Raw genomic sequence first — 9,817 nt, forward strand, 5'->3', positions numbered from 1 at the left:
GAGAATTCACTCTGGCAAGCTCATCACCATCGTCTTTAGCTTCTTACCAGTTATTCCAACCCATTCTTATATAATGTGATGGAGCCATATATCTTTTCTATAGCATGATATCTGTGCATGTCCCTCTATCATACTTTAGCCTTTCAACACCTGGCATAAAGCCATCTCCCACTCCCTTCATACACTCCCACTCAGTTGAGGGGTGTTTTTCTTATCTTGCAAGTTACTTGGCAACATCACAGGTGTCAATGTTGCAAAAATATATTTTTTTTTTTTTTAAACCACCCAGTACACATTGTTAGGTGGTTGGTGTTAGGGTATCCAACCACAGAAACCATATTGGAGATTAACACAGTCTTGAAACTCGCTGGATCCTGTTAAACTGTCCAACTCACAGAAGTATGGAAAAGAGACATCAAATGATGATGATGATGATGATGTGTGTGTGCATCATCATTATTTAACACCTATTTTTCTATGCCTGCATGAATCAGACAGAATTTATTGAAATAGATTTTCTCCCACTAGATGCCCTTCCTGTAAACAACCCTCACCTGTTTTCAAATAAAGTAATATTTTCCCATACACACACACGTATGTTTGCACATACGCAGGCTGACACCTTTGTAACCTCACTCACTATAGCCACCCTTCGTATCTCTAACCTCCATCTCTGACACTATGCATCTCCTTTTCCCCACTCTGGTACCCTGCACCTCATCCCCCTACTTTCTGATCTAGCTGCAGCAGTGGCTCACAACCATTGTTTTGGCTATGGACCCCTTTGATTCCTATTTTACTAGTGTGGACCCTCATAGCCATTTAATGTTTTAAAATCGGACAGATATTAATGTTTAAAATGTCAGAATGTTGCTTGCTGATCATAATTATCTGGATGTAAGCACAGTGATAGTAGACCCCACTAGAGAATGGGGCTCTGTCTGCAAAGATTTCATTAACTGCAGCTGCTGTCACTTCCCTTCTATTCTGGAGTGGTGGTGAAAGAACTAATAACACCCTTTTTTATAACATATGACACAAGCTTACAAGAAGACACAAAACTAACCATTATGATTTAACAAATCACAATTTCAGTGATGCTATTACTTTAAGTAGTGAATCAGACTACCTTGTGGTGTCTGCTTACAGCTTCATGGACTATGCCTTTGCAATACAAATACAAACTAGATCTAAAGATAGCAATTCTATTGATTGGTAAAATCTAAGCAATTCAATTCGCCTGCTTGCCTCCTACTACTACAACGTACCTTGTCCACTTCTTTTATCACAATTACAATTACAATTAATACTGTAATGTTACTAGTTTTTAATAGTTACAAGACCAAACATCTTGGGAGAGAGAGAGAGAGAGAAAGCAGTCACCTAAATTTATCCTTGATTCAAAGGTCTGCCTCTGCAACTTCTGAAGAATTTTTCTACTTTCGCCACAGATTTTTCTTTTCAAATCTCAAGTTCACCAACAGACACTGTCTCTTCACTAATTTCTTTCCTAAACTGTTTGCTCCCCCGCCAGTGCTTAGTTTATCAGCTACAAATGGCTGAAAGCAAATACTGCAAGGCATCACTCTAACAATGTTGCCGTGGCCATGCTGGAGCACTTCTTTGAAGAGCTTTTAGTCAAATGAATTGAGCCCCAGTACTTACTGTTTTTTTTATAAATCATGGTATTTATTGTATTGGTTTCTTTCGCTGAACCACTAAGTTATAGGAACATGAACACACCAAGATTGGTTGTCATGTGGTGGTGGGAGACACAGACACAAAGACACACATAGATATAAATACAACGGGCTTCTTTCAGTTTCTGTCTATCAAATCCACTCACAAGGCTTTAGTAGAAGACACTTGCCCAAATTGTCACACAGTGGGACTGAACCCGGAAATATGTGGTTGGGAAGCAAACTTCTTACCATACAGCCACAGCCACAACACAAAAATTTAAAGAAAATTCATGCTTTAATGTCATTTCTTTAATGTACTTCCACCTATTTCCACTCAAAATTTCAAATGTTTTCTACAAGGTCAATACTTCTATTATCCATAAATATCAATTAATTTATACTCAATCTTCTAAACACAATGGCCTTTACTTAAATGATATACCAGCGAGCATTATTTTATACAAAGAAATGATAAACCAACTTCACAATTTGATACCGACGTCTGATTGTGACCATCTGCATGTATTCCACTAAGGGATTCAGGGAAAAGCATGAGGGACTTACCTTACCACAGGTAAGAAATCAACATTATACAAACATGACACTAAAGCTACACGAAGGAAAAGAACATGGAGAAATTGATAACAGAAGTGTATCTTCATTCAATGTATTATTGCTATAGTCGTGTAGTTTGTACCACAATGGTGGAGACAAGACTACAATGATTTTAAAATAATTGAACTGAAAGAAAAAAATCAGTTTTTGGCAGCTTTCATCAAATTTGAGGCATAATAAATATAGGCACATACACACAAACATTATCCACGTAGACACCAATTTCTCCAGAATGTTGTTATATTTCACCTTCACTGATAGCAATCCATTGTTTTATTAGTAGTCTTATGTAATAATTTAGGTGTTTTAAGTAGTATTACTGTTGTTGTTGCAGCTTTAAGACACTGATGCAACATGCTAAAAGTTATTTTTACAAATCTACAATTTGGTAATAACTGAATAGGTACAACATCAATATTTTCAACAGACTAAATCAAATCTATAGACATAGAAGGGCTAAAAGCTAAAATTGATTCTCAGAATGCTGAGATACAAGATTAAATATTGTAAGTCATCTGAGTAAAGCAATCTCCCTTTTCTGCCAACTCACTGTCTTGTAGTCAGTAAATAAAAACAGCACATGATTGCAGTCTGGTAACTGATACAGTTCTTACAAATTTTCACACAATAGCTGCAATATAGTAGCAACTATAGATTAGATCACACTGATTCACCATACCAAGAAAAAAGAAACATTGAAATTTGTACGAGGAAATGATTGTAGATACTGTCTAACCAGTTTGAATCATTACTACAATTATATACAGCAGTCAAATGTTGTTTGTTTTAGAGCAATAGAATAAAAGCATGTTACAGTAATAGTACAACTAAAAAGAAAAAAAAAAAACCCATCTCTGCACCACCTAAAAAATTTCAAAGCTATCAGTTGATGTTTAACAATTGCTGAAGTAATTCAGCTTCTAGAGATGTGCTAATGCTTGATTTACTCGAGATCGTGTAGACCGCCCTATCGCTTGGCTGATAAACTGGCCCGCTTCAATCAGTTTTGGTAAGTCAATTCCCTGCAAGAAATAAAAGAATGACATTATATTTAGTGGCTGACAAATGAAATACACATTTAAGACATTAGAAACAGTAAGGAAATAAAAGTATAAATAATAGAGATACTTTGACAAGAGGCACTTTGTAGGCATCATCATCATCATTTAACATCTATTTTCCATGCTGGCATGGGTTGGACAGTTTCACAGGAACTGACACCAATCTCTGCTGCCTGCTTTGGCATGGTTTCTACAGCTAGATGCCCTTCCTAATGCTAAATGAAAACAAATCTAATTTCTATTTATACAAATAATGAATTTCATTCATAACATTAGTTTGGTGCAACAGTTGTTATCAAGTTTACTGTAACAGCTAACTGTTGTAAAGTTTATTGTTACAGCTGACTACAATCTGATTTCCTATCACAGATGATAGTTAGAAGGTTTAACATTACAGGTGACTGATAACCTATTTACTGTTGAACCCTAAGGGCTTGCTCTACCATCACTACCATCTTTTCTTCATAAGAAGAAAAACAGTAACTCCCACCCACCCTTATTTAATTCAGGGTGGTCACATATTTTTTTTTAAAGCAAAATACCTGCGCTAGTCCCTCTCAGCACTTAACATAAAGCCACCTCCCACTCTCAAATACTCACTCAATTTAGTTGAAGGGGCTTTTTCCTTCTTGTTTTCCTGTTCTTTTCCTCTCTTACAACTTGGTGGCCAATGCGCTAGTGGCACAATGCACTAGTGGCACAAAAGAAGCACTAAGTACACACTGTAAAATAGTTGGCATTAGGAAGGGCATTCAACCACAGAAACTATATCAAAGCTGACACTGGAACTCGACACAATCCTGCAGCCCACTGGATACAGTCAAATTGTCTGTCCTATGACAGCATGGAAAACAGATGTTAAATAACAATGACTTGAAAGGTATGCTATTTAATGTTACAGTTAACTGCTATGAAATTTACTATCACTATTTTAATGAAATAAATGATTTGCCTGTAGATTTGCACTTTTGAGAGTTTTCAAAAACTTATATTGAATGCATTTGCCCTACAATTCAAATGTTCAAATGATAAAAACTTCTTTCCATACAGTATGTATGTAAATAGATGTGTGAGTGACGGCACTCTTTCTATATCATATGTTGAGAGATTATCAGAGACAGGAGAGAGAAAGTACATATTTGAGACTCTTTTACTATCAGGTTGACTGACAATAAGGTAGGTGATACTGTGACAAACTCTGCTTATCTATGAAAAACCACTGCTTTTAACAAGTTCAATCCCACTCCAACTGAAGCATTCTCAAAGAAACAAATGCAGCAAAAATAGCATTTCTGATAGGCTGAAAAGAGCTGCAAAAATATAGGCATGTGAAATTTTGTACTGAGTTGACTACCACATTTACATACGAGGTTTGATCGATAAGTATCCGGACTGTTGCCATAGTAACGAAGCTAAAACACACAGAGGAAAGCCACTTGGCAATGATTGACTTTGAACTCTGCTATGCATGTGCACTAAGTTTTAACATTCTAGCTCACTTCTGCGGTTTACAGCAGTGCTTGGAAGGAAGGTGTGTAGCATGTGATTATGAGTGGTTCTGACGTTTCCAAGGTGGCCAAAGGAATGTCAATATTGACAAACGTCCTGGGAGTCCTGCAACCAGTAGAACTAAGAAAAATATCGCAAATGTGTGTGCAACTGTGAAATCGTCAAATCACCATCTGTGAGTTATCAGAGGATGTGCAGATTAGTTACAGTTCAGTTCAGTTCATTATCACTGAAGATTTGGGTATGAAACACATGTCTGCCGAGTTTGTGCCAAAACTGCTTTCAGCTGACTAAAAAGACACTCGGGTTTCAGTTGCACAAGATCTCCTTGATTGTGTCGAGAACAATGAAAACGTTTTGAAAACTTTGCATAGGCCTTTGAGCAGGTATCACCAAGCTTTTGGCAAAATTTGATGCAGATTCTCTGCTAAACTTTCTCGGTCATGGTCAATGCAATGATCGCATGCTACACACCTTCCTTCCAAGTACTGCTGTAAACAGTGGATGAGAGCTAGAACGTTAAAACTTAGTGCGCATGCACAGCAGAGTTCAAGGTGAATCTGTGTGAAACAGCTTCACTCCGTATGCTTTAGCTTTGTTACTATGGCAACAATCCGGATACTTATTGATCAGACCATGTAAATGTAATCAAGTGACCAATGAAATTCAACGTAACTATTTGAGTCAATATATCAACAAAATCAATCAAAAGAGCTGTCAAATTGTATAGTGAAATAGCCATCACTGATTGGGTGAAACCAAAGCCAGAGGCATGACATCAAAATTGTTTACCTACATTTAGATCACTGGTACAATGATGCTGCTTATGAAGGAAACTACAATGCTACACAGATGACTGATATGAAGATTAGTATTATTATTCTGAAAACATGTATCATATCGATGATGCTGGTAGCAATAGACTAATATTAGCAGTAACAGGTAATTTATTTTCAATGAAGATCTACTATAATAAGCATACAATAAAAGCATGATACTACATGATGTCAAAACAAATATTGAATACAGAGAATATGCAAAAACTGGAGAGAAATTAAATGAGTACAAGCCATTGGATGTGTTCTTTTAACTTGCACAAAAGTTTGTTCAATATCTTAAAGTGAGTGAAAGGCAACTTGTCTCTAGGATATAAAGATTGATTTTTCCAGAGAATTTAGTACCTATTCCCATCAATGATGCAAACTAAGGAATATAAAATGTTCTGCTGACAGATTTATCAAAATCAAACACTGGATTTGAACAAGACCTTCTAAGTTTGTGATTTCAATGACATATGATAAGTATTATTTAATATGGCAACCAGTCCTATGTTTCAGACTTTGTTATTTTGTTGAATAAAGCTTTTAGTCTAAGCCCTATTCTAATTTTACAACAATTTATACAAATTAATAGCAGAAAATGGTAAAATAATTGAAACATGATTGATTTCATGGAAATTTGCCTGTAACAGAATCAGAATAATGGCATTAGAAGAGAGCAATCAATAATTTCCTCTCCACACTCCCCAATACAGATGCACATAGACTACAAATTATGATAAACTGTATTACTTCACAAGTTTATTATCATTTTGCACACTTGCCACTGTAAAGGCTATGATGAATCAATGAACCAAACTGAAGTCACTTTGGTAAAGCCTTGCAATCATTAACCTTTTCCATGAGGAAACAAGAACAAAATGAGTCTAAGATCAATATGTAGCAATTCAGCAACTTCTTGCCTATCATAACGGGTGAGGTAATTTAGTAACTTGAAAGGTAATTACAGAATAGTAGCAGTAACATCACAACAATGTGTGAACAGTAGATCACTTGTTACAACAGCTGGGGTATTGTCACAGCAGTTAAAATCACATCACAACAGATAAAGCAGTGTCACAAGAGCAGCAGTTTTGTCACAAGAGTAGCAATAACACCACAAGAGTATTGGTAATGTCTAAATGGAATGAGAGTAAATTCTTCCTAGTCAAATATTTCTTAAAAAGACTCTCTCAAGCTTTATTCATGAAACTTCAAAATAATGAAAACTTGAAGAAACAATTTGAAAATATATACAAAAACAAAATAGTTTTAAGAATAGAGTGTTGGCTTTCAGGTTAAATGATGATGATGATGATATATGCTCCCTAAAAAAATGTCCATTTTTACATTTGACATATAGAAGTATATTCTTTATTCTTTTACTCGTTCCAGTCATTTGGCTTTGGCCATGCTGGAACACCACCTTGAGTCGAGCAAATCGACCCTAGGACTTATTCTTTGTAAGCCTAGTACTTATTCTATCGGTCTCTTTTGCTGAACCATTAAGTTACAGGGACGTAAACACACCAGCATCGGTTGTCAAGTGATGTTGGAGATACAAACACAGACACACAAACATATACACATACATACATATATATATACAACAGGTTTCTTTCAGTTTCCGTCTACCAAATCCACTCACAAAGCTTTGGTTGGCCTGAGGCTATAATTGAAGACATTTTCCCAAGGTGTCATGCAGTGGGACTGAACCTGGAACCATGAGGTCGGTAAGTAAGCTACTTACCACAAAACCACTCCATTTTTATGATATAATCACCATCATCATCATTCATTAAACATCCACTATCCCATGCTTGCATGGGTCCAATGGAATTTGCTGAGGCAGATTTTCTACAGCTGGAAGCCCTTCTTGTCATCAAACCTCGCCTATTTCCAAGCAAAATAATATTTCCCCATGTTTTTCAGAGAACACTGAAAACAACCCTGCTCAACTCTACAATCATCACATACTTATACAAGAATATGCACAAACATATACACACACACATACATACATATAACAGGCTTCTTTCAGTTTCCATCTACCAAATCCACTCACAAAGTTTTTGTGGGCTCAAGACTATAGTAGAAGAGATTTGTTCAAGGTGCCATGCAGTGGGAGTGAACTCGAGACAATATAGCTGGAAGCAAGCTTCTTAACCACACAGCCACATCTGCACCTCAAAATAACTGCCAATTTTTGCTTTTATTGGATTACCAATTAAGTACAACTTAATTACTTACTGTTTTGATTGCTAAACCATGAAGCATATAAACCACATCTTCTGTTGCAACATTACCACTGGCCCCACGAGCATATGGACAACCACCTAGACCAGATACTGAACTGTCTACAACACTGACTCCCATCTGAAAAGGAAAATTAGTAAATATAATAAATGAATATTTTTTGTAGAATGAATATACATACGTGTGTGTGTGTGTGTGTGTGTGTGTGTGTGTGTGTGTGTGTGTGTGTATATATATATATATATATATATATATTTGAAGAAAAGCAACAAAAATTCAATAGGTTATAGCAGTATGTACGTTTCGTACAAACTTCATTTATTTATGTAGTGAGAACACCACATAAGATGTGTAATGAAAATGTACTCCTCAGCTGCATAATGGAATTTCATTTTAGAAAGTCACACATCTACAAATTATATTTTGTAGATGTGTGCAAAAACAAGAGTAGGAGAAGAAGAAAATACCATCTTGACTGGGCTGTTAATCAACAGTCTAGTGAATCAAACAAGAATTTAATTTCTATATATTCTAATTGGAGGGGTAAGATAGCAGTAATTTCAATTTAGAGGAAGGTAGATTAAGTAGTAATGGACAGCAGGTTAGGGGTAAATCAAGCAAGAGAAAAAAAAAAGAGATAAGAAAAAAGGAAAAAAAATATATAGAAATAAAAATGAAAATGGAAGGACAATACCCTAAGGAGTGGCAAGAGGAAATTTAAGGTAAGGGAATTTAGGTCAAGATATTGGAAAATTATTAAGAATATATCTATTCGTCAGTATATTTAGAATAATACAACAAAACACTAAAGTACTAAATTTATCATCATCATCATCATATGCTGGGATGGGTCGGATGGTTTGATGCTCCTCCTAACGCCAACCGCTCCGAGAGTGTAATGGGTATTTTTACATGTTACTGGCACAGATGCCAGTTAGATGACACCAGTATCTGCCACAATTACAATTTCACTTGGCTTGATGGGTCTTCTACACAAGCACAGCATATTGCTGAAGGTCTCAATCATTTGCTATTGCCTCTGTGAGGCCCAACGCTCGAAAGGTGCTTTTCACATATCATGGTACAGGTGCTAGTTATGCAATACCAGAATCGGCCACATTGCCTCCATGGAGCCCAATGCTCAAAAGGTGCTTTTTACATGCCACCAGCACAGGTGCCAGTTACATGACACCAGCATTGGCCATGACTACAATTTACTTGGCTTGATGGGTCTTCTCAAACACGGCATATCGCCAAAGGTCTCAATCACTAGTCATTACGTCCATGAAACTCAACATTCAAAGATCATGCTTCACCATCTCATCCCATGTCTTCCTGGGTCTGCCACAGGTTCCCTACACAGTTTGAAATCTTTACACAGCTTTCCTTGTCCATACGCATCTCATAACCATACCAGTACATGATGATGAGATATATATATATATATATAGGGGGAAATGAATAAATTGTCGCCATGTTATATTTTTAATTTCCTGCATGCACAGTTTTTTTTTGGTTTTTTTTTTTGTCAACTACACAGTATAGAAGGGTCAGTCAGGCACCGTCTGTGAGAAAAACAGCACCATGACACAATTCACTCTGTCAGAAATTTGGATACGACATGCTGTACTGCTTGGCATTTGAGCTCCAATACAAACATTTCAGAGTGTTTGGGAGTCAATTTGAGATGTACTGAGAGTGATAAAAATGAAACATCCAGTCAACATCATGGTGTTTGGTGTGATCACTAGTGATGGCAACATTATGCCTTCATTCATTTTCCCACACGGCCTCAGACTCAACAGAGAGGACTACATCAAGTGCCTGGAGGAGGAAGTGCTGCCCTGGATCAAGAGAGTGGCTGCTGGAAGACCCT

At 36.5% G+C, this 9,817-nt stretch overlaps 1 protein-coding gene across 2 annotated transcripts in view; it reads right to left on the reverse strand.

Annotated features, from left to right (window-relative positions):
* Nucleotides 1–1,976: 1,976 nt before the first annotated feature.
* Nucleotides 1,977–9,817, reverse strand: part of LOC106876249 (hydroxymethylglutaryl-CoA lyase, mitochondrial) — a 21,256-nt gene continuing 13,415 nt past the window's right edge. For both annotated transcript variants that reach the window (XM_014924740.2, XM_014924738.2), the window contains exons 9-10: nucleotides 7,936–8,061; nucleotides 1,977–3,319 (exon numbers count right to left, since the gene is read on the reverse strand). In XM_014924740.2, the coding sequence (XP_014780226.1) occupies nucleotides 3,218–3,319; nucleotides 7,936–8,061 (228 nt within the window). In that variant the 3' untranslated portion in view covers nucleotides 1,977–3,217. The remainder of the gene's footprint in view (nucleotides 3,320–7,935; nucleotides 8,062–9,817) is intronic.

This window comes from Octopus bimaculoides, chromosome 3 (genome assembly GCF_001194135.2).
Source record: "Octopus bimaculoides isolate UCB-OBI-ISO-001 chromosome 3, ASM119413v2, whole genome shotgun sequence".
Taxonomy (NCBI): Eukaryota; Metazoa; Mollusca; class Cephalopoda; order Octopoda; family Octopodidae; genus Octopus; species Octopus bimaculoides.